This window comes from Neodiprion pinetum, chromosome 7 (genome assembly GCF_021155775.2).
Source record: "Neodiprion pinetum isolate iyNeoPine1 chromosome 7, iyNeoPine1.2, whole genome shotgun sequence".
Classification (NCBI taxonomy): domain Eukaryota; kingdom Metazoa; phylum Arthropoda; class Insecta; order Hymenoptera; family Diprionidae; genus Neodiprion; species Neodiprion pinetum.
In genome coordinates this window covers 22,832,445-22,858,461 of record NC_060238.1, presented here as the reverse complement: position 1 = coordinate 22,858,461, position 26,017 = coordinate 22,832,445, and the positions used below count along the sequence as shown (strand labels likewise).

The 26,017-nt window shown below is 41.8% G+C and overlaps 1 protein-coding gene across 3 annotated transcripts in view; it reads right to left on the bottom strand.

Annotated features, from left to right (window-relative positions):
* LOC124223140 (uncharacterized) overlaps positions 1-25,977 on the bottom strand; it is a 43,410-nt gene extending 17,433 nt beyond the window's left edge. Inside the window, exons 1-5 of one of the 3 annotated variants that reach the window (XM_046634873.2) lie at positions 25,883-25,977; positions 24,765-25,678; positions 10,189-10,548; positions 9,590-9,716; positions 8,768-8,937 (exon numbers count right to left, since the gene is read on the bottom strand). In XM_046634873.2, coding sequence (XP_046490829.1) covers positions 8,768-8,937; positions 9,590-9,716; positions 10,189-10,548; positions 24,765-24,816 — 709 coding nt within the window. In that variant the 5' untranslated portion in view covers positions 24,817-25,678; positions 25,883-25,977. Of the gene's footprint in view, positions 1-8,767; positions 8,938-9,589; positions 9,717-10,188; positions 10,549-24,764 lie in introns of all 3 variants that reach the window. The other 2 variants (XM_046634872.2, XM_046634871.2) reach the window with 2 other exon arrangements.
* Between the last annotated feature and the right edge of the window lie 40 nt (positions 25,978-26,017).

Below are 26,017 nucleotides of genomic sequence, written 5' to 3'. Positions count from 1 at the left end.
CCTTACAATAAAAGTTTTATATACAACAAGTGGAACGTAGGTAAGAGCGAATCACAGTTCTACACGTTTCACAGCATGCTTACACAATTGTCACAGTCTGTGGCAACATGACTATTTTGCACTTGTGCAAAGCTGAAACCCGGAAACATGAAGAAATTCATTCGCTTGGCTGGCTTAGTATAAAAACGGAATTGATGACAGGCCTAATAATAAAAAAAATGTACTTTAACACAGCTTCAACAACGCATTCCCTTGTTAGGTTTGTATTATTGACTGTAATAGAGCAATGTAGGAGATCATGGTTTTGTTGCTGTATCGTATTTTGACATAAACTAATCGTGATTTAAGATAATTTCATCGCACCTTGATTGTACTCTCCGTTTTACAATCAGGTTGTGCATTCATCAAGACATGAATCATTCATCTCAATTAATTTCCTGCGTTTTTTTTTTCCTATTCTCGCCGTCGGTACTTTCTTACCGCGATGCCAAACGCGTGTAAGTGATTCGTTAACCGAAAAGTACGGAAAACTTCGGGCACAATATTGCGGTCAGAGAATTTGTTACTTCTCTAGCCTCTGGGTTATTTATTTAGCCACAAAAGGTCGAGAAACGGGTAAAGTCAAGTGTTCCGAGGAGTCGTGAACGCCGCTGAATAGGAAGAGGAAAAAAGGGAAAGGGAAAATGAATGGAAACGGTACACGACTGAGCATTCAAAGAATTAGATGATATTTGGGTATAACATTACACCCCGCGGAAACTTTTCGCCCGTAGTTTCCAGCCTCCGGGAGACATTGCCAGGATAAAATATACGCGAGTTGGGCGTTTCTTCGCCGTTGGAGGAACCCTTATATAAGACCTTGAGGAACGTGAAAACGCGGTTTCTGCTACTCCTCGAACAGCCTTACACATACACCACGCGACGCCATCATTTTCCCGAGGTAAATATAAACCGAAAATTTTTCGCCAGGTGGGTGTGAGAAAAGGTAGCATGAGCTTGGCACGCGTAGACTCTTGAAAATTGAATCCAATATTGTCACTACGCAAAGTGTGAACTCCAGTCATAGTTGAGAGGGTATGAGAATAGTGTGCCCAAGAGAAGAAAGAGAGACAAACCAAAAAAAAAATAAAAAGAAAAAAAAACGAAGCAAGCAAGCAAACCTGAAATGAGAAGAAGAAGAAAATGAAGACGACGCGAACTTGATAACGAAATTGCGAAAAGGATAAAGGAAATGTCGAAGACTTGAACCGACTCACGAGTTTTACCCGAGCTTTTTAAGCCGCCTCTGGAAATGGCACGAGCAATGATAATTTCCGCAGGGTAACGAGGAGAGTGCCTGCAAGCTCGGTGAACGCGACATATTTTCATTTCACAGTTCACACCCGCGGGTTAGGTCCGAGTAACGAGATACGAGGACACGTCAGCTCTATACAGTACAAGTTTCAAGTTTCCCCGGTAATAAACTGCCGAATATTCGAGCTGCGTGCTGGCACCCTTATTGCGTAGCTTTATTGGGCAAGTTTCGTCGTTTGGCGGAACTGGCGCCCCTTTCGTTGTCGTGTCGTGACCTTCTCCGCCCCTCGTACCTTCTCCGGCCTCTGCTCAACACGACCTTTGCACCCGGATTGGACGTATAAGATTCACGATTCAGTGCCTCAATTAAGGATGTATTGGCTATACATTCTCAGTCAAAAGTGAGTCTCGTCGACGATGTCGAATAATTTTCGATAAGTTAATAATCTGGAAGAAATCAACCACGATAAAGACGATAAAAAAAAAAAAAAAAAAACAATTCAATTTGAATAACGGTAATACCCAATAGTTGTCAATAATTTTTTTAAACAAAACGCTGCCTACAAGCAAATGTTATAACAAATTTTTTTTTTGTTGTCATTTGAAATGAATTTGTTGATTTTACCGAATACACATGAATTTGTAAACAATTTTCTGATTATTTCGAAACTTCCGTTTCCGAAGATTTTAAATTTTGAAAAATGGAGGAAAAATCGGAAATTTTGGATACGTTTTCGTCAAAAAACATTCTACATTACAATTAAGAAGTTTCCGGGGCATTGAAAGGATAGTTTTGTAAATACAGTCTTTACAAATTTTCGAAAACGAACATTTCAAAGTAATGCGAACATTGTTTCGCAATTCATGTGTATTCAGAAAAATCAGGAAATTCATTTCACGTGATAAAAAAAAAACATTCTCGAAAAATTTTCTAAACAATGTTTCGTTTAAACAATTGATTGACGACTTTTTGGAATTATTATTATTCAAATTTAATTTTCTAATCGTTTTTATTGTGGTTGTCTTTTGTCCAATTCTCATCTTATTCACCTTTGGTGAGAATGTACATCCAATACATCCTTGATCCGTAACATCTTCATCCAATGGAGCCTGGTGGTTTGGATTTCCATCGAAGTACACGGTCTTCTTCTTTCGTCACTTCTCCGCTAAGGAATATGCTAAAAACCGAGGCTCCGAGCTTGCAGAAATGGCTGTTAGCGTAGCCTGGCAACATTAAGCTGCGAGTATTAGAATGCCGCCTGACTCGACGAGCTTTATTATACTCGTGATATGTGATACCTGCCACGAGCCCGTAGCCACCTAAGCCACGGAGCTTGGAACCTACATTACTTTAAAGTGGTTGATGCGTCGACCTTACGCCGGTGAAGTGCCGTATTTCACCCTCTTTTCTTTACTCTTTTCAGTTCTTTTACACTTCACACCGGAGTGCCAGACGGATATGGATATCAAGTCTCATTAGAGGCTTCTGAAACTCTGGCAACAGCAGCAGCTAATTCCGTTGTTTCCTCAAGAACGCCGCAAACTTTACAAGATCAACGAAAGTTTGGGAAAAATTTTTCCTCCAATTTTTGTTTTCCGTTATCTTCTTGGTTCAGCACCGAGTATCTCTCGTTTCAGAAGCAAGTGGATGAGAGAGGGAGTTGGTGGCTTAGAAACAGGATCTCCCGATGTAGTTTCCTCGAGATGATATCGCAGATCCTACCAACTTTGCTGCCCTCCCTACGGAACATTCGATCCTGCAGGGGCAGTTTGAAAAACTCTTTCCATACCCTTTTCGGGCGCATCACCGATTCCATCGTGTCCACTCACCCTTCGCGTGTCTCGCTATTCGCGTCGAGTCAAGTTTTTGGCGTAAGTGAAGAGAAGAGATAAGAGAACAACAGGCAAAATTTCGTTACAAGTTTTCAAACAAGTTACGGTTCCGTCGTCGTGACTCGGTATGCGTTGGGAATTGAAAAGCAACTTCAATTCCCCTCCCAGCAGTGGCTTAAATCGTATACGCGTATTAGGAATCATATGAATTTGTCAGGCTTGACGGGCTGGAAAGTATTTTTTCACCGCGAGTAGGCCGAGAGAGAGAGAGAAAAAGAAAATTCACGGAACGCGTAATTTATTCAACAAGCCATTCTCACACTTGGGACAAAAAAAAAAATAAAAATGTTCACCCTATTCCGGCCGGATAAATCGCCCCGCGTTTATTCTGACGGATCGGCGACTGTCCACCGTACAATAATCACACCCATAACCAAGAATGACTCGGTAATTTGTTGTAGCGGACACTAACGACGATTGACTGCCGAGAACGACAATCTGAATGAAAATCGTGGTGCCAATCGATACCACCGGGGTCACCTTCGCGTCGAGTCGCATGGTTGCAAACGGCAAGCGCCTGTCCGCACATCGCGTGTCGTTATTACCAGAAAAAAAAAATGACGGCACATCCGCGGGACAAATGGAAGAACTAAAGGTTCCGAGGAACTTACCGCAAAGCTTCAGCCTCGACTTCTCGCTTGGAGATCTTCCCTCGACCCGAGAGTCCTTGAAGATCTACTCAAGTCAAGGAATATCCGTAATAGTCCTGAGTTCACGGAGCTACGTAAAAAAAAAACGCTGTGGTGCCTTTAGCCTCGACTGGGAATGGCGGCATTCGACCCCAAGTCTCGTTTTTGCGTTCGGGTAGAAGTAAGTATAGTATACGCAAAGAATCCACGTGACCACTTCCGCTCAAGCCTTTTCTTCCACCATAGTTAAAGCTCCGTCCAGTAAAGCCGGCTGGCCAGAGAATTTCTAACAGAAAAGCTCGCGGTTTTTCCTTTGACCTCTGGACTACAGTCTGCAACTGCACCTGAATAAACTTCTTGTGGTTATTCGTTTTTTTTTTTTTTTTTTTTATAATTTTTGTTCGTTTTTTTTTTTTTTTGTTTTTACCCTTCTCTCTTTACGCTACGTCGTTATGATGCTTCCAGATGTTGTTGTAGTTAAAAAATCTCTGCTAGGCTAGAGTTTCAGACAGACCTCATTCGCCTTGGGAAGCACCTGAAGTGTACCGCACCAATTTTTTCCAGCTTGCGATATGTTCAAGTACAGCAAAAAACGTTGGTCACGTTGATTTGATTTACGTGCCAATTCGGCCGTTTCATGGTTCGAAAGCCACATCAAGATTCACTCCTAGTAATCAATTTTTAATTATTTCTCGATAATGACTTACAATTGTTTGAAAATACTAATTCGACATTATTCACCATAATCGCTTAATTTTGGGTAATGAACATTGGGGGAGGTTTTTGTCCTTGAAACGGCTGGGTTGACAGGTTGAAAAAAAAAAGAAATCACGAGTCTGATGTCTTTTGACTTATGACAACGTGTCAGAGAACAATGATAATCGGTAAGGTCGTAAACCTCGTCTACTTTCCCTGTCAGTTCTTCTTCTTACCTTTCTATGTCCCTCAGTTTTTTAATGATTCTGCAGAAGAATTCACACTTTCGCAACATTTTTAGAAAAGCGTAATTATTCTCGCTGCTGAGGGAAGATCAGTGGTTAAGGGTATAATTAGATGTATTTCTTACCGAGGCAACACAATGCCTTGTGCCATATGCCTGTCAGGCCACTGGCATTATGGCCGGGCTCATTTTAAATTGGTTCGTTATGTTTTTTAATTAGGTCGCTTTGAGAGGCACTCACGGTACGGTGGTTTCAACTTCCCTCTGCTCTCGTTCTTCCTCTCGCACCGGTATCCGTTCCCTGTTTGCACGCACGTTCGGACAGTGAGCGGGCTTATTGACCCTTTTTCTCTTTTCCTTCATCAATTTTCGACATTACTCCCCGTGTTTTACGTTTTTAATTTTGTTATCTTATTGCTGTCGTTATTCCCGATACCGGCTCATTGTGTGCTTTTTCAACCCTCCGGAGTCCTCCTTCCGCTCCTCCACATCCTCCTCTTCTCTCGTTTCAGGTGGTTGTATACGCGGAACGAAAATGTAACAAGGGTGGAACGGGGCTGCTGAATGAGAAACGTGATACACCCGCTGCAGTCGCACCGAGCGACGAACCGGGGAAAAAGAACAAATGGAAGAAAAAAGTTAAATAAAAACGGGAAAAGTGAATTATGAGGGAAAAAAATGCTGGGAGACAACGCGCGGTCAACGATGAATGTAATAACGAGGAATCCTTCCAACTTTTTCAGCCGAGAAAAAAGGAGGATTCAAACTTGCCCGTCGTGATCATTGTCGTAATTAATTTAAAGTTGGGGTAACAAACTTTTTCGATCTCGATTTCCCCTCTAACTTTTTTTTTACCCCCCCTTCCTCCTTCAACTGCATAATAGTCGTTGTGTTTTCTCTTCGGAATACGATGAATAATTAAAGGCGTATAAGTTTCTTCAGTTGAACTGCAAAATCGACAAAAAATGTATAAAGAAATATTCGCTAGTGTGCGCATTCGAATTTCTGAAATATCTGAACTTTCAACACGGTGAACGAAATTGAAAATTGAAGAAAAGATGAGACACACTCACTCGCTTTTTACCTGGACGTATTTCGCTAAATGGTTAACATCAAAGGGTTGAAAATTTGTTCTTATGCGTATCTCATTACGTAAAGTTATCGAAAGATCGCTTTCGTAAGTCAAACTCATTTTTCAGTCCTTAAATTCACCGTAAAAAATAGGCAAAGATAGTTACAACAAACCGCGCTGACACAGTAGTTTCTTTTTTGTTTTTCTTCTTCTTTTCTAACGGAGTCTTTCCATGCGAGGCAGTCGAAGGGACTCGAGACAGAACCAAGAGTATCGACGTTCCGTCAAATGGTTACTTCGGAAATTTTTTTACTCGAGCCATTGAAAACTTTGTCAGCTATAATACTTAAGGTGTTTCGTTGGAGTTTAGAGCCTCTATTAAAGCGAAGAGTGCCGAGGAACTCTGGCACTTGGAATTATCATCTGCTAATAGGTTGCAGTGGTTCCCAACTTCGTTCAGCGTCGCTGTATCAGTGAGGAAAACAAGGATGGCTCCAACACGAGGAGACTGAAACAGTGCAGCTTACCCTAAATTTCCAGTAGTCCGAATCAAATTTCACCAATTGAATGATTTGTGTCATTATTACGATCAGTGTGTTGAAACACGCTTATATACGATAGAAAAATATGATAGAAGAACTGCGTTTCATAAAAAAAAAAGTGGTTTTTTTTTTCAATTTATGGAAATGAAATTTTGTCGACTTTCTAAATGTTAAAATATGGTGATACGAATACGTCACGTGTTCTACTCCATACATTGAGGATACCTGAATGTTGGCTTTGCGATTGTGTAGTTTTGATGGAACCAATCAGAGTATAGAATTGATGGTTTTAATAGCGGATCCCCGAATCATGTTTATTGCAGAGGTATTTCAATTGCTGGGTACTGCTATGTTTACAAAAATGGAAGCCGACCATTCAACTCTCCCAATTACGGTGCTATTCGAATTCTATGGTAAAACTCAAATCATACTTTCATCGATTACTCAAGGGAAATATTATAATGGTTTCTCGTTACCTCTTGTATCGAATTCTACTTTGAATCGAGTTTAAAAATGGCAAACTCCGGTCACAATACTGTCATAAGGTTACGATAATTCCACTCCTATTCGCAAGAGCAGAAAAGGTGAAGACAGAAACGGGGGTGAAATTGTAGGCACGTGACTGAATTAACTGGTTGATTTAGTGTAGCTGTAGGAAGAGGTGGAATTGTAGGACAAAATTGAGTTAGTTGGAACAGCAGTTGCAGACGTGGTGTTGGTAAGACGGCGCCGAGCCAAAGGTAATTTCAGAGTAGCTAACTTGCTCCAACCACCTTCTTCGAGCAACTTGTACCTAGCGGGTAGCCTACATCCACGTCCTGAGTTGTTAACCCCGAAAAATAATCAGCTGCCGGAAGCCGAGCGCTTTCGAAAACTTGGGAAGAGCTACCGAGTGGTGATTTTTATCCGCGGAAAGAGAAGTTGAGACCGAATGGCAGCCACCCTATAAAATAACGTTCCAAATTTTGTACAAGGCTATTTTAGACGTCCGATCATGCCGGGGCGTTCGAGGGCGGAAAAATGGAGAGAAATAAAGAAGGCGGGAGAAGAGGAGAGCGAAAGAGTACTGCGAGGGTGAAAATGGAAGAAATGGTGGTTCCAGTCGCCAATTGTGAAGCAAGGCGTTACGTCAAAGGAAAAAATGTCTGTCACTTGGGAAACTTAATGGAGCGTAAGGTGAAATAGCGGATGGAATTGAGTCGAGGTGAACCGGTCGCGACTGCAGTGAAGTTAAAGAGAGTGGAAGAGCGAGGGTGACGCGAGGAGTTTGGGGTGAGCGAACGAGCCGGAGGCCTGGGAGAGGCAAAATCGGAGGTGGGGTGCAGGGAGAATCTATAGAAAAGCATATTCACACTCGCCCCCTTTCATTTGGTGTCGCGGGTTTTCACGTATGTGCCACAGTGGTAATCTCGCCCGATGAGAAGCGATGCCGCGCATTATACGCGGGTGTGCAACTACGCGATAGTCGTTCATACACGTGACGAAACGGAATGACGATTAATCAAAAACGAGGTTCGAGGTCCGGAGAAATGCAGTGCTTACAATGGTTGGAGACCTCTTGTAAGTCGAGTTCAAATCCAGGAGCAAAATATCATCAACATTATTTTTTCCTTCACCGGTTCTCCCACAACAGTGAAACTTCTCTTAACGGGCACCTTCCAATAAGGAATTCCTCTTTACAACGGACAGTCTAAAAGTCCCCAGCAGCACAATTTACACGTTAATGTTAATCCGAATAATGGAGAATATTTTCGGTCCCGAAGGTTTCCGCTATTGGGAAGTTAAACTACACCTCCAGCTGATGTTTGGTGATCCTGAAGAGTGGAGAAAAGTAGTGGAGCCACTTTTTCGCTTCGTTAAGCAAGCTTTTTTCACTTCATCACACGCATCTCTACGGATTCAGCATGATACGGAGGATTCGTGAAACGGGAGATAAATATGTTATAATCAATGAAGGTACGTGATCCGTTTTTTTTATCTCGTACCACTTGAGGCCGGTCAATTAACGCGTCGGGCAAATAATGCTGACACGTACCAACGTACCGCATGGAGCCATCATGCACGGCCGCGAAAGCTAATTTCTTGGAATTGAATCACTCGTGTGAAACGGAAATTGGTCGAACCGTTGATTTCCGGTAGCTATGCGAGGCGTGTTCGACAATAGTTCATTAGAAGGACGTGTTCCTGAACCACCCGGGCTTCGGGGTCATTCCGAATGTTGTTTTCCACCCTCGTAGATATTGATCCACCTTTCGTCTAGTCAAAGGATTTTCCAAATTCCGCACCCATGTGGACTTTCGAATATTCAACCACGACGAAAAACCAATGATAATACTACGACGGTGGTAAGAATGAACGTGTTCACGATTACGAGTGACTGACAATCAAGGAAACTCACCGCTGTAGACGACCTCCTTGAAGTTGGTGTAGTTGGCGTCTTGAATGTGGATTTCGCACTTGAACGTGACGGGAGGCCGAAGCCTCTTGGCGTCCATAACGGCGACTGATTTGACTTCGTACCGTCCATCAGCGCGAGGAATGACTGCTTTTTGTTGTAAGATTTCTTCCCTGAAACAATCAGAATCAGAGATATTAAATTGAGACTGTTTGGTACAGAGAAGTGTGCGGCTGTGGCTTAGAAACTTTGATTTGAGGTTGGATTAACAGCGGATATCTGTGCTCGGTGAGTCTTTGAAGGATTCCTCGCTAATCGAGAGAAATAAAAAGGATTCTTGGTTCCTGATTCCAGAGACTTTTTGAATGTCACCAAGCGTTGTTGATTGTTTCGCTAACACCGCAAACAACCCGACTGGATACTGCAGCAGCATTGGAGATATCGTTGCTACACAACCCCGCTCCTTTATCCAGAATACAGCTCCGTGATTCCCGAACACGTGAGGATAACCGAACCAATTATCCAACGGTCAATTTGGGACTTGGATGATCGTTTCGTGTATCAATTATCCACGATCTCGATTGCAGAGGAAAACTAATTAAACGATAACAAAGCTTCTATAATTGTCATTATACTTAGTGCCTGACTTATATCCTAATCGGGGGGATGTTCATTGCCCTGCAATAATTGATAAAGTTCTTTGTTCGTTATATATTCGGCTTGGCACAGAAACTCTAATCTTAAGATCAGCAATATCCACCGGCACCGCAAAGTTTTAACAGCAATTCACTTCCACTGTGATTGAATAATCGCACACAAACTCACATGTCCTTTCGCAGCGTTATCGTTGGCAGAGGAGACAAGCCCTTGGCCAGACAGGTGACGATAAGCTCACAGTTCGATTCATCCGTACTTTTGTAATCCTGATGTATAGTGAAGTAATTTTCCGGCGCTGAAACAAGCGGCAAAGAATTATCAGGACATCAGAAACAATTCCAAAAAAAATTAGTCCAGATCAAATTCTAGTTCGTCGTTAATCCCGACAGCTTTAAAAGCAACGGTTACAAACTGATTGGAAGGTCTCGATTTTTCACTAGTCCAATTCGCGAGTTCGTTAAAGCTTTTCGACATCCGGAGGCCATTCGTGATGCGGTGATTCGCGAGGGTAATTTCGACCGTGTCTAGCGTGACGTTAGTGACAAGGCTTGGCAGCGGGGTGGCGGTTGGAGTGACGAGATTCAAATTAAGCCCGGAGAAAAGCCATCGCGTCGCGTGTCACTTGCTCCCCGCGATCTTCCCGAAAGTCTGAATCATTCCCGCCCCACTGTCAAATTTTCTTTTCACTCAACGCGGGCTCCTGTGGCACCCCAAAACCAGACAATACCACCAATGTGGAGAGCGAAAGTTTGCCACTTGGTACTCACAGTACACCACCATCCTCTCTTCCTCCTCGACCTCGTCGTCGTGAGTCCAGACGACGCACCTGTAGTTCCCGGAGAGCTCGAGCCCAGGTCTGACAAGCTTGACGGCCCTGTACATGGTGTTCGAGTTGTTGCTAGCCTTGTAGGACACGTCGACGTACTTGTGGAACTCTTCGGAAGCTCGCGGTGGACTTCCCTGAACCCACTGATACAGCACCTTCGGTCCGATGTGCCACTTTATCGTGAGACCAGTGTTCGATGATGTTCCCATCTCGTAGTTGCAGTCCAGAATAATCGGCTCCTCCGTACCCTCTCTCACCACCTTCGGGATTCTCACGTCCTTTATGTTGATCGCCCAAATGTCTGAAACCGAAAACGGTAACAACGGAGTAAGAATCAGTAAAAAGCGTCCGGACCACATGGGTCCTGTTTCCAAAGTACCGCTCGGCCTTTCAACCTTTCAGATACTCAACGAAGTTACTAGTTGGGTGAATTATTCAGCGCCAAGCCATCGACTTGGAGTACCACTTCGATTTCATGTCTAAAACCCTCGAAACTATAATCCCCAGAGTTATAGATCAATAGTTAATGGACCGGCTGAGTGAAGCGAGTGTAGCTCGATATTATCGAGGAACGTGCACTTCGGCTCAGCCGAAAGTCCTTGGATTGTATCCTCGCGATACAGACGTTTAAATGAATGTCCAGACGTCTGTCAAGTCTTGCGTCAGCTTTTCTGGTCAACAGTCGCGTATAAGTACTGCGAAGCTTTCAGAACGGAATAGAATCTGGAGAAAAGATTTTGAACGAAACGCTGTATTCCATGTGACAAGTGCCTCTACATTTTATCATGTATATTGCAAAGTACCGCAATGTCGTATGCTCCAAAGCTTTTGACGATTCTCCCCCACCAACGAGTAGCTGCACCGTGGCGTGATTTAAAATGATTACCCTACAGCGCACCAGGAATTTTCATACGCGTTCCGCGGTCTTTTACTCTGCAAATATTTACGCCGAAGAAGGTACAGGAAACGGATATATAGGATAGAGAGAAGAACGGATGGGACTTATACTTCCTACATTTTATGGAGCCTCTTCACTGCGCAGCTCTATCGCTCTTCGAGCAGTTGAGGTTTCATGGATACTCGCAAGTGCCTCAGGCCCATATGGTATGAAAATAGAGAACTTTAAGGTGCGTTGGGTTTGATGAAGCAGTCCATTTAAGAAGAAATCTCTTATACACATTCCAAATACGAGACTCCTGGAACCGTTAATCGATTCTGTCTACAAACATGTTATGCTAATAAAAAGTAACTTCTGGAAAACAAGGGAATAGTCTCGATTAGTCTCGTCCTAGCTAAACGAAGAAGACAGAGAAGAAAGAGCAACGAAGGTTAACAAAATCACAGCGAGCTGCGAACTCTTCGAACCCAATCAGCCAGCTGCTCCCTTTCTCTTTGATCCCATTCCGTTCCTCCGTTCATTTTTATCCTTTCCTTTTGCACCCACCCAACGGCAAGCTATTACCAGAACGCTCTGCGCTCATTGTCAGTCCAGTCGAATAGCGAAGCCAGGTTTGACGGATTACCTGGTGGAGCTCGTCGCGATTCTCAGGAGATTAACCGAGGTACTTTTTCCCAGTCCACTCCTCTTTTTTCCGCGCACCCCTTTCACCGGGGCTTGCAGGGTGATCCCGTCAGCCGGACTTGGGAAGCCCTAGTATTCCGGAGTCGTGTGAATTAGTCGACCCGGTGCTTCGTCCCCGCTTGCCCCAGGTCGGAGTCAATCTCGGAACATTTCCTAGCGCTGACCTCCCGCCGCCGGGTCAAATCCATCGGGTGCTTCGGACTGGAGCAAGAAATCTTCGCATCATCTCCGAGCCTGCAGAGGTCCAAGAACCACGCGGCGGGTTAATGAAGTAAGAACAATTATACCGGAGTTTATGCTCGGTCGTTTCACGGAGGCATTTCCTCCCTCCGAGCCATTTTCTTCGCTCCTTATTCTGCTTAATATGGCGTAATTAGAATATTTCACCTTTTTGCGCCCAGCCTTTCTCGTCCCTTTGTCTTCCCCGTAATTTCATCACCGCCCTCACTGCGTTCACTCTTTCTCTTACCGTTTCCAATTTCTCTTTCTTATTTATTTATACGATTTTTTCTTTCTCTTCTTTCTTCAATGTCAAAAATACCTGTTTCAATGATTTTAGTTTCACGCTATTCGAAGCTCTCTCGGTATCCAGTTGCAGTATTTATTGCGCGGGGCGCAGCTTGCGTCGCTCAAAGCCAAGTGCGCCTCGCTCCGGCTTTCCAACGACTGCTTTTTACAATCGTCAAGGAAACAATCCCATTCTTTCAGTCGGCAGCGCGGCTCACTCCTCGACGATGAAATGACGTGGCTCTCCACGCACTTCAGACACTACTTCAGCCCCTTTGATGTCTACTCTGATGCTACACAACCTGCCGAGTCTGAGCGGTATGGTAAAAAAAACGCGCACCCTTATTTTTTCACGTTTAATTAACGATTCTGCCAATTAATTGGAAGTGAAGAGTATATTCGCCACGTTTTCTTGAAAAAAAATTTCCAATAAATTGACTGCATCAACGAATTAGTTGAGCAGATGTAGAAAATGTCATGGAATTGAATTTGAGAAATCGCCAAATAATGTCATCTCTTAAAAATTTCTACGTTGAGCTTTTCTTGTCGAATTTTATAGCTTTGAGTTGTTCCCATCTTCGACAAGATGCTTCAGTTGCACCCTCCTTGAAATCTTCGTCGTACGATTTAATCAAACTCTCATTCATCGTCTTGGAAAGATGCCGATGAACCTCTTGAAAACACTCGGTTAAGCTTTGTTATCTCGCTCGTGAGTGAAACGGCTTAAATTTGGAATAAACTCGAGCAGTAAAGATCCTTTATTAACATCGCTAAAGTCTCGCAATAAATGTTTTCGAAGTAATAGAGTGGAATATACGGTTGTGCTAGTTCCCGGTTTACGACAGTCGTAAACCGTCAGCGACTGTTCGCTTCGGCTCAATTTTCTAAACAAGAGTTTTCCGCGAATAAGAAGTTCGAAAAACTGATCCCAGCGTGCATGCGGAACACAAAACGATAAGCAACGCTACCGACACGGTTAAGATTTTCACCTGTGTTCTCAGCCAGTTTATCCTCGACTTGCACTCGGCGTGAAATTAACCGAGGGGAAAACTAGGAACGAGAGAGCGAAGTTTGAAGCTTGAAGTTTATTAATGGACTAAGAATATATCCGGAGCGGAATTCCATGCTAGTCCAGACTGTTTCCAATGTTGCAAATTACAACTTTGCAAATACCATAAGATAGTCATTGTACGCTTTACGTACAAAGAATAATAATACAAATCTGACAGTAACGACAAAACCATGTACAATAAAAATTATAAAACGGAGTACAGTTGATGTATTTCAGGATCTATAAGTGAGAGGCAATGTAAGATAACCAATGAAATGAAATGTGTATGAAAACACAGAATTATAATAGAAGTGTAAACTAGAATTTTAGGAAAAACACCAGAAGAGAGAAAAGAATAGATAAAGATCAATAAAACCAGAATGAACAACAGTGATAAAGAAAATTAATGAACAGTCTTTTAAAAAATACTTAAACAAGAATGTAAATAATTGAATAAATAAGCCAATCAGGCAAAACTGAGTAAAAATAAACATAAATGAGAAGAAAATTGAGACAATGAGAATTGAAATTAGAATTACAATTCATTCACCTTGGGACCGGTCCCAAAACAGAGAGAAAGAGAGAGAGAGAGAGAAAATACATAACGTCATGGAAACCTTATTTTGAAAGGTAAAACTTTGATTGACCGGAGGTTTCCAATGGCGTAGATTGTGGTCAAGTATCGAGTGACGCAAGGAGGACTGCAAATGCAAAGTTCCGTTGTGTTGCGAATCGATTTCAGCGAGGTGATTGAAGCCGCATCGACGCAGGCTTGTACCTACACCTTAATCAGGAACCCAGCAAGGCTGCTCCTGTCCCGGAGCTTGCGGTTTCGCGGACGGGGTGGAATAGGTCCTTTAATTTACTTCCCTATTCTGAGACACGCGCGCAAACTTAACGCAAAGTTCGAGCCAGGCGCCCACTCGCCAACAATCGTAGTTGGTAGGTACAGGCCTCATGCATATTCACCACTGAGTTAATCATTTAACATAATTCACGGTCTTCCCGCGTTTCTCCTGCTCGCAGAGCTTCCTCCCCTTTCCTACTCCCAATTCCACCTTCCCAGGAGAAGTTATACCGCGGTTAAATACGAGGGATTTTCAGCAGTTTCCTTTGTTTTCAAATGTTTCCACGATTTTCCCAGAATTTCGTCAACTATTTGCAGCATCGCGTTGAGTTCGCCCGACCTTCACGGAAATAAAATCCCAAATTGGGTGTAAATTCGTACCCCTAACTTTTTTCTTATGGGAAATTAGCATTATGTTTGATGTTGGGGGTACGAATTTACACCCAAGTGGGGTTTTTTTTTCGTGAGGGGAGTGTTCACTTATGGAACATCGTGTAACTGGTTGCGTCGAAAATGTATTGAGATATCTCAATAAATGAATTTTTAAAGAAAAAATCGAGGGGTGGGATTTTATCGTTTGAACCATCGAATTGGCATGTGAAATAAAATATGTATCAAAGGTTTTTTTACGTACTACAAAATGTGGTGGAATGAAGAAAATCGATGAATTACACTTCGGACACGTTTCTAATTTTTCGTACATCAAACGTAACGTTTCAACAGCATTAAGATGTTCCATTGAATTCTGCGTACACGGGCTTCAAACCAGGTTCGAAGAAACCTCATCTACGAGACTTCTCGGTAACGATGTATCCTATTCATACAAAAATCCTTAACAGGTAATTAATCAACCACATATTTAATTCGACGCTCAATGTAAAACAAAGAAGAAAAACCGAAAATTATCTTAATAGTCTAAGTCGCATGTAATAGATACTATAGATTCTCGATCTCTTTTCAATACCTTAAGTTGCAAAACTCTCTACTCACTAACATAAATGACAATTGTGTTTGTTCTTACCTTTTATATCTTTCTCTATTCACAATAATACTCAGTTATTGTGGATATTTCTTTATACTTTTATTTAGTGCTCAGAACTATCGTGTCAAGTTTGTTTGCTTTCCAGGTATAGTAAGGACTTATTTTTTTTTGCAAAAACCAGCTAAATAAATGAATAATATCCATCTTTTTCAACCTTGTCTCAACTATTCCGAGCCTTTTTCTTTGGCAATCGATTTTCCATTATGCCAAATCGTTATTCAATACATTCCGGAGAGTCCTCGAATTACACCGGCTTACCGCACTTGTCTACATGATCGTGAGATCGCCACCTCTATCGGTTGTATTCTAGATTCTGGTATGGAAAATGTTGAAAGAGCTCAAGACGGTGCTCCGCGAGTAGAGAATAAGAGTCTCGACTTGAGCAGGGCCTGAAGCGGTACGTGTAATAACTTAATTTCGTATCGATTTCAGAGCCAGCCAAGGGGGTGGTTCTAGGGCTAGACGGAGCCCATCTACACGCGACTTAACGGTGCAGCGTCTCGGCGATACGTAGTTGACTTTAGTAGTTACTTTGGAGGCGAGGCGAAGGAGCGACGAAGGGTGAGGACACCGTACAAACACTGCACGGCTTTCCCCAATTTGCATAAATTCTGCACTCGAGAAGAAGGTGTGCAGCGGCATCGAGGGGGCGGCGTAATGGCAAAGTGTCGTTTAAAACCCCCGCTCCTTTCATCTCCCGTTATTTTTCCGCGACTGCAGTGCAGAAATGGTGCAAAAAGTACAAACTCTCGGCAAAGTCGACTTCGCGATAACCGATAATATCGTAGTACCGAGTTCGGCTAGGGGCGAGATTGATTGTCAGACACCAAAGAACCAGACTAACATTGTATCGTAATATTCAAACTTCTGAATATCATTACAGCTGCTCTACAAAGGGTTGAAGGAGCGCGCTCGTGTCGATGGAAACTATCGCTAATCGCTTTCACAACATTCCGAAATCAGCACGAACGTGAACCTCATTTATCATCATCTTTCGATTCAGACGTGGATGGGCGAACGACCGATTGTAATTATCGAAGGATGAAGGATTTTGCTCATGACAGGCATTTTCATTACAAATATTGTTCGTCTGATTACTGTTAACGAAAGACCAAAAAAATATTTAACAGGAAACTTCTTTAACATTCATATTCAACCATTGTAATTATCGTTTGATTTTCCATCTAATAATTTACACAATCACTAGATCATAAAGTTGTTTTTTAAATTAGGTGACTAAATTGAGAAAAATTTCATTTGTTACAATGACTAAAAAAATTCAGTAAAACAGGTATCGTTAATAAATACTGTTTGAATATTGTTGGAATTACGAAAAACGAGGGACGCGTAAACATTTTGCGCCATTGTCGATCCTTTTTTTGGTAATCGCAACGCAAAATCAGTTTGTTCGGTTTACTCCACTTTTTTAGTCAAACAAGGCTTAATGTCAATTTATCGTTGCACATGCATTAAATCTTCGCAACAGTTGCAAGAAAATATAGTAACAGCGATCGTGATGAGAAAGAATAGTAACGGATACTGGACTTTCCGGTAACAGCTAGAAAACCAATTTTCATTTTCTACCTAAAACTATATATTTTGTCGATGTGGTAAAAAATGAAAATAATTGCAGACTGAGCGGTAACCGGAACTAAAAATTTTTCTCAGTGTACACAATAATTGCCACACTATAATAATTTCCGAAGTATTTTGCAGCTACTTTACAATTCCTGAGTCAAACTGAGTTCAGAATGACCGAGTATCGTCTTCGTGAATAAAAAAACGTGAGCATCTCGACCGGCGGATCATACGCCGAGATGCATCACCGGGCTTGAGATCGAGCAGAAGAAAGCGGCTGCAACAGAGTCGACTCGTCGACTTGTGTGTTTTCCACGAGTCCGCATTACCACGGATCAAAGGGCAGCATAAATGGAAGTTGGGGGCTTTAGAAACCACAGTTAGAGGGAAGAGAATATCCTGCGGAGTGGTGTGGACACGTGTTACACAGGCGACACGGTATAACCGCCGACCGTAATCCGGACTTAATATTTCAGTGCGTAAAACGGCAGGCCGACCATGCAGCGAGCTCTGGTTGAATTTCCCTCTGCAGGTAAATTTTCCGGTGTTTGGTATTTTTTTTTTTTTTTTCTTTTTTTTTTAAACTTACTTTTGTGCTTTTTTTCCAAACTTTTTTCACCTCACTTTGAGGTCAAAGAGCAACTCACCGAGGGACTCCCGCTGCTCAAACAACTCTCAGAATCTCGTCGGGCGTGCTACAATTTTCTATAACAGTTGCGGTACGATGAGGCTACTGGTGTGTATTTATATGTATATCAGTAAATTGATGCATAATTTTTTTTTTTTTTTTTTTTTGACTCAATTAACCCAACGCACGTACGTACCAATTAGACGAATCGACGGAGGGAAGTTTTTTATTTGCATAATATGAATACACTTCGCAGGGCTTGTTTTACGAATCGTAACCCGCATGTACGTATGTATGCGTGTGTAGGTGTGTTGAGTTATTCATTCATCCATATTACATACGCATAAGCCTCGAGCTCTGTTTATCTCCCGAAAAAAAAGCGTGGAAAGAAATTCTTTCCTTTCGAATGTTTTTTTGTTTTTTTTTTTGTTTTTGTTGATTTTTTGTTCCTATTTTCAACGTGATTGGTAACAACCGTTACCTGCAATTCATTTACTTTAATCGCTACCGAGAAAACAGCTACGAAACATTTAAATATCCCGGTGCCAATGCCATTGCAAATCGTTCTGTGAACTTATTTTCAAGCTAAATATTGAAAAAAAAAAAAAAATATATATATATATATATATACGCCCCTTTGAGCTTAGATACAAGCATTTTTGGCTTTACATTTTCTTAAATAATATTTAGCCTGAAAATAACCACGAAACGATTGTCTACGAGGAATGAAGAAAAAGATAATACGAAGTAAAATTTTCCGCCCTTGCGGCATTGGCACAGTGATACATGCGATTACATTTCGTTGTTATCGGATCGCGGATAAGCTTGAATTCGTTGCAGAAATCGGTAACAAATCGTAGATCGTGTGACTCGACATTAATACAATATCGAAGAGAAATAAATCGCGAGTAAATACATAAAAGATGGCGTTGGTCGTAGAAGTCAATTGTTCGGTGAGTAAGAATGTGTTGGAATTTCTGTGCCGTTTGTTATCGCAGATCGTTTCGGTATAGGAGGAGGGCGCGAGGGTAGGGGGGTGATGATCGATCAGTCAAAGGGACGGTTACAGGCGTAAACTGACTCATGGGGCGATTTTGCAGGTTTCGTACACAGTCGACCAGTGGATCATATGATGTATCAGGGTCGCGTTTTTGGCGCTATCCGCGTTCCCGGGTGGTGCAGACGGTGAAATTCGGGGAAAAATGAAAAGCTTCGCGATATTTATACCCCTCGATCAGTCGCTGGCGCTCGGGAAAAAGCGATAAACTGTAACGCGGGTGGCGCCCTGCAGGGCTGGCTGCGGCAATCTGTATCGAAGGACCGAGTGACGCATGGCGTTGAATTCAACTTTCGCCTGAAGAATGCTTCCGCTTTATTCCCGGTGCTTCGATGATCGGAACGTGCGCTTTAAGCTCCCGATCTTCGTAAATCATCGACGAGGGTTTGAGATAGCATGGGAAATAAACCTCGGTGCTCGATGCCTCGAACGTTTATATAAACGTATTTTATTTACGCGTGTATCTAACAGAGTTGTAGAAATTTTATCGGGACAGTCTGATGTTCCAGCATAACCTGATTAGGTTGGAATCGAGCTTGCCTCGTTAAAGCACACCGCGCCGCAAGTGCAGAAATAACAAAAAGTCGACTGGTCAAAGAGTCGAAAGTTTCGAGATAAGAATTGTAAAACAACGAATCAAAGATCAGCGTATCCAAGCTGGGATTTTCGGTAAATTAATCAGTAGCATAACTGTTTTGCAAAAAAAAAAAATACGCATCCGCGTATATTCGTATTAAACTTCAAATTTACGAACTCCCCTCTCGTATCGCTGTTGCTTGAAAACCGAAATCTGCTTAACTGTCTCGAGCACTTCCAGTCGCCACCATGTCTAGAGCTCGAATGAAAATTCTGAAGCCCAGCTCGCTTCGTTTCTGTCCGATTGTAGCGCCAGACTCCAGTGGCTAATCCAAGAAACTTTCGACTGACAATACAGGGTCCGTTACTCTTACACACCTCCAGTATAATACAACTCGGATCTCTATCTATATGTACCGCAACAAAAATATTATTTGCAGATTTTAACTAGATTTTAACATTTCTTCGTCTGTATTGACACATGTACGTGAACCTAAGTTTTATGTTTCTTTTTTTTCTTTTTGTTTTTAATACGGTTGATTTTAATTATTTGGTGACAATGTACTATAGTACATGTACCATTATTTGTCCATTTCAAAATTCACACCATAATTTGTACCATAGTTTTGACGTTCAGAAACAGTATTTACATTTTTTTTTCTTGTATGCTATTTTTTATTGGCGAGAATTGATGTATCGGATGTCACTGAAAGCTGCATACGATACATATTATATAACTTTGTTCATTTATTCATTTTTTTCTACTTCAAAGAGCTACTATAAAGAATAAAGTGCGATTTTTTATCTAAATAAATGTGTGTTAGAGGACAAAAAATTGTGAATAACCTCCACTTATTATCCTGCCCTCCTTTTCAAGTATGATTTACATCATAAAAATAGCATGATTTTACAATCCTGAATCCATAATACAATCGAACGATTGTTTCATACGACGCGTATGTTTACGCGTAGGTACCTCGTTTTTCGTAATACCAACAATGTTCGAACAGTTTTTTTAACGATACCAGTTTCACTCAATTTTTCAAGTTATTATAACAAATGAAATTTTTCTCAGTAAACATTACATTTCTGGACACACCATGATCAGATGGTAAGGTAAGCCTGATCATGGTTTTTCCTGAGCCTCATGAAAATTTCTACTCGTGTATATAAACGCGTGTTCCTGAACTAGAATTAGCTCGAAACTCGGCAACGTCAGGTGATCGACTTTTAAGCTTTTCTCGTTATGTCACGCGTGCTTCAACCCCTTTTGACAAATTTAACCGGCTCATCAACTCCGCCACATTCCTCATCCCCTCGTCGCGTCCGAAACGGGGATTCTAACCGACGTTAATTATCAGTCAGTACATCATTCAAATACCTTAGGTTACTTTCCTAACCCTGGAATAAGCCGAAGAATCTTTCTAGGGTGCTTTGTAACGAATTCAACGACGCGTTAGGCTTATACAGTCTGAACGAGAAAGTGTCGAAAGATATTCCGAAGAAGCATTGAAGAAGAAAATAATGTTACACAGAAGTTGAAAAACCGGATTACTTGAGCTCAAACACTTAGATTTATTCAGCAGCACTTGTCGTTTCTGATTTATTTTGACCTGAAAGAGAAGCTGGTTCTTTCGATAAAATTCAACTCAATAAACTTCCATATCACTCTTCGAATCCGTGATCTTATCGTTTTTCATACAGTCTTCCTTCTTCCCAGGCTGCATGTTTAATGCATTCCGAGAATATAAACTGTCTTTCAATGTTCGACAGTCAAACTTAAGGCCATTAAAATTCAGTAGCTTGAAGAGTTCAATAAAGGAAACCGAAGGTTTCAAAATAAATGGAACTCAGAGACGAAGTGGGTATCCATCGATCGTTTGTCAAGAGTGAAGACAAAGCGAATGGGGGAAAATACAAGTTAGATTGAATTTTGAAGCGCATCTGTCATCGAGAAATTTCTCAAACTTTCTACTTTATAGCAGCTGCTGTTTATTTGGTACGTTTAAGACTCTGATTTTCCGAGCTCGAATCGACGGTGAAAATGAGTTTCCGCCTTGAAAATCCCCCATAAGCGCAACGGCCGGTAAAAATCTCGAAGTTTATCGACGCCTCGGAACAAGCTAGGAGCATAAAAATCTACAACAGGTTACACGCAATTTTCCTAATAACACGCATTGTCCCCTAAAGGTGTGAATTACGCAAGCCGCACGGTAATTGATGATTCTACTATTTTCGTATTCACCAACGGGTCTCACGATCCGCACATTCACCCTGGAAGTGAGAATATACGCGGCTGTTCGCTCGATTCGCGGCCCTTTATTGCGCCGCTGGGTATTCAAATTGAACTGTATCCAATTACTTCTATGTCACGTTTATTAGTTTCTACTACACAACGCGCGCCATTCGCTATGCATAGGTATCAGGTGAGCGCGCAAAACATCGAGGCGCTGAGTAGCGGCAGGTGCCTAATAACATCGATCCTGATTTATGGGGTTTTTGTTACCACCCCGAGAAGTCTAATTGCCCAATAAACCTTATTCCGAGACTCTATCGCCCCTTCAATCATTTCTTCAATCTTTAACGGCCCCGCAGTTTCAGCTCTCGTTCTCTTTATTACTCCACCTACCAGTCTGCAATTAGCCGTTATCTTCCATCGACTCGGGAGAGTTTGATCGATATAGTCTAGGTATATATGAGCATCGGACTTGTCGTTACGGTTTCCAGCGAGATTCGCCATTCCAGAATGAATCTAGAATTTCGTACAATCCGAAGAATAAACGGTAATGGATACCAGAATTTACTTTTCAACAATTTATTTTTGCCTATAGTCGATACCTTCGAATTTAAACCTCTTACACTTACGGATAATCGATGTTTCATCACGTAGTCAAAGTTGGCAAAGTATTTCAAACATTTTTCCTAAAGAAGTAAAAGAATACAGCTTGACGTTTGAATTTACTTTAGACGTAGCAGGATCGAAAACGTTTTGGTTAAATATGTTGATCTGTTTTATTATTTCGAGTATAACGGAGCAGGGTCCGAGAAAATTGCGGAAACAAGCAAAACGAGATAGGGGGAAAAAAAAAACAGAACAAGAACAATCTGTGTCCCGGCGGCATTACGATTGGGAATATTATTTGCCGGTGGGTTTTTATTGAATGGATATTTGGAACGTGGGATTTGGGAACCGGGTTAAAGGGGTGACACGTGGCCGATCGTAACTCCGCTGGAAGGTTTTTTTTCTTTATTTATTTATTTATTTTTTTTTGTCTTTTATAAACCTATTTCATGCCGGCGGCGGTTAACTTAAGGGAATGTATATTTTATTGCGGGGCCTAATCGGAGCCGCGGGGGCGGTTTTCATATACGAATAGAGACCCTCGCCGGTCGGAATTCCCCGAGGAACATCTTGTTCGGCAGATATAACTTCCGGTGGTGGAGGAGAACTTTAAGAGACAATCTTTATGGACCGGGTCGGGGATTTCCTACTTCATGTAACGCGACTTCTACGCGGGCTCCTCGCGCGAATCGCGGGGGACTACTTCAACCACTTTAACCACTTTAAGGGTGCCGATAACTGCTGCCAACTTTAACCATGAAAATACATTCAATCCTTCCCGTCACACTCCGTTCGTCCTCGGCTTCCTACTCTAGCAATCTGCCCTTCGCCACGAGCTGCATAACTTTAACACCGGGAAACGGAGAACAAGGGATGGGAAAAAGCACCGGCACGAGAAGCCTCTTGTAAACTTTTGAGAGGGCCTTTTCTTTCTCTTTGAATCACGGTACGAGAAATTTTACAACTTTTTTCATTCGTATTTTTACTTAAATACTTACACGGAAATCAGCGATTATTACTTGCGAGGTAGAGTCAATTGATTACACACCGTAGGTATATGCTTGTGGACAGAACAGAAGAAAAAGTTTTCTTTTGAAGAAATTTATTTTTTACTTCCCCCGTTTTTTTTTCTTTTTCATCAATTTTATCATACTACGTTCGATTCACTATTTTCTTAACAATATTAATATAAAGTTAACTTTTTTTACTCAGGCGATCTGGTTTTCGCAATAATATACGTAAAAGGAATTTGTTTTTGAATGCTGATTGAAATGATTAGTTATACCTTATTTTCATTTACGCTGAAAGCATCGAGATTATGGTAAAAATTGACCACTCGTCCAAAGTATTTGAAGTAACGCGTTGAGGTAAAAATGGAAAAGGATTTGGTTGCATAAGCGTCAGAATATCGAATTTTAAAAATCGCTGAAATGTATTTTGCAGATTGTTAAGATGTAAGAAAGTCAAGTATATATAATCGACTCCTTATGTTTTCATGCATTATGGTGATTTTACACCTTCGCTTTCATTTACTTTGACATATTCTAAATCTTGAAATCCAATTGAACAGAGTTTTGTGTTTTCGAAAAACTGATAATATAACCCTTCTATTTTTCCATTCATCCACGTATTCACCACCCATTCAGTCAAACTGAAATCGACCCACGCCGAGTGTCATTTGAGGGTTTCAAGTAGTGATCAACGGTAAAGGTCAGACAGTAAGAAGTCCGATCGGAAACTGTATTTCTGCAAACCTTTTCAGGTTTCCCTCGTACATATTTTAATTAAAAAATCGAAAAAACAAGAACGAAATGTTATCAGAAAACGAACAACAACAAATTACAAAGGAACTCGCGATTTATGTGCGAGTGCTTTGCAAGCTGCGAATCTAGGCTCGAAGCATGAAACACGTGTCACCGGGACATTTATCGATCGGCACGTGAATTTGTATGAAAAATTGCAGGATCCCGTGGGAGGGAGCGAAAGGTACGGGTCTCCCTGTGACGGATTCGTGTGTGTGAGTGTGGGTTTGTGTGCGTGTGGCAGGCAACTGGGGATAGTTTTGGGGGTGGGAGGATCGATCTTGTCTCGTTCGGTTGGTAATATATCTCGCAGGCAATACGTCGCCATTATGTCAGCCAATAAGAAATGATATATCGAAAGGGCCGTTTCCTTCCTATGCATATTTCGCCCCCAGTTTTGAACCCCGCCAAATTTTTAAGGCGATAAGGTGTTCGCGTGTGGGTGCGTTGGGCAAAGCATCGTGACGTGACGTGACGCGAGGCGAACGACTCGACCCGAGTGCAAATAAATAGGGGTTTTATAAGCTCGTTGGTAAATCAAATCCGGTACTCAACCGCAGATAATAATCTCTCGAACAACCGTTATTATCGCGCTGTAAAAGCCCCACGTACCTTTATGCAAACCAGCCAAAGGCGTCGCGGTTAATAAGGTGATTTCGAATTTACTGACCAATGAAAAAGAGCGATAGGGTGGAGAAATATAACCGACGATGGTTACTAGACAACATGCGAGAATGGGAACATTCCGCCTGCCGATACGCCACAGCTCACCCTTTAAACGTCCCGAACAATCTAACGAAGTGGGTTTTTAGAATAGACTAAGCGCTGCTTCTCCTAGTAGAATTTTCGCTCTCACTCTTTTGTAATTCAGTTTGAGAAATGAACGTGCAGTTTTATATCGTATAAAAGGATAATCATTACGCATCACGAGTAAAGCACGCCTCATGGTTATATTTCGGCACTAAGGGGGGCGGAGTGTAACGGTTAGAAAGGTATAAAACTCACCTTTAAAAAAACTTCCGACGAAAAAGAAAGCGAACATTTGCCAGTGATCCATCTTCGCGAATAGCACGAGTTCCCTCGGCGTCCGCGACGTACGTTTCACAAAAAATTATTACTCAATTTCAACTTTTCACTTTTAGTTCAGGTGTCATTTCTCCACGTTAATAATTCTCGTTTCAAACGTGTCAGCTGCTCCCGATGATGTTACCTAAATATTGTAAATCTCAGGCTAAAGTTCGTTATTCAGTGCTCTTGTCTTCAGAGAAACATTATAGTTGGTAATACATGGTAGTTGGTATTTCTAATATACTCTAAATTTGAATTTTTTTTTTTTATTTTTTTTTTTTCTTATCGACTATCAAAGCACCGTGGTTTATCATCCGCGTGGATTTTTTCAGGTTTAAAATCCTTCCACATCACCGCCTGCCATCAAAAGATCAGCATTGCAAATTAAATTTCACCCAGCGAGTAGGAATTGCAGAAGAGACTCGTCCTGATTGGACACACGATCCGATGACAGAGGATTCACGTGACACTGCAGGCTTCTCATCAATCACCCACTGATTGATTCGCAGTCCTCGGTAACCGCGAACTGGACCGAGAGGAAGTCAGAGAGCTTTAATCGGACCTCAAACGTAACGGGAGGATTTGAGTAATTCTTGTATGAACCGATAATCAAACGACGACTATTACTGAGAAGTGCGATAAAGCATTTTATATCGAACGATTAATCGAGAAATGGAGAATTGTGTAGTTAAATACAGTCGCGATCATTTTTAAAACACGGGTAGAAGTAACCTTAAGAGTATTGAACGAGACTTGTTCAATCCGTACGATACTTTGCGAACTAATCCCAGGGCTTTTACACTCGGTCCACTCAAAGCACAAACCACAATCGATGCCGGGTAAATGAAAAGCTGTAAAAGAAACGAAAATCACTTTGGAAAGGTTTTAACTGCGGACTCGAATATAGACCATGCAGACCTCAGGGAAAGAAAATGATTCGATCGTTTGAACACGGCGAACTTTCACCGTCACTTCATTTCACCAGGCCTCGTTTTACCGAACCAGTATTATGTCTCGGACTCTTTGTCCTCCACTGACATTCAATAACTTCTTACTTTAAGGAAATTCCTCTTCGGTGGAAATCGCGAGGACAACGAGGCCGGCACGCAGGTTCAGGGATCGAGGTACGGCAAACGACTGTCCCACTTCCCCTAACGCATCAGCGTTGCGGGCAACCCCTGTTTCTAGAG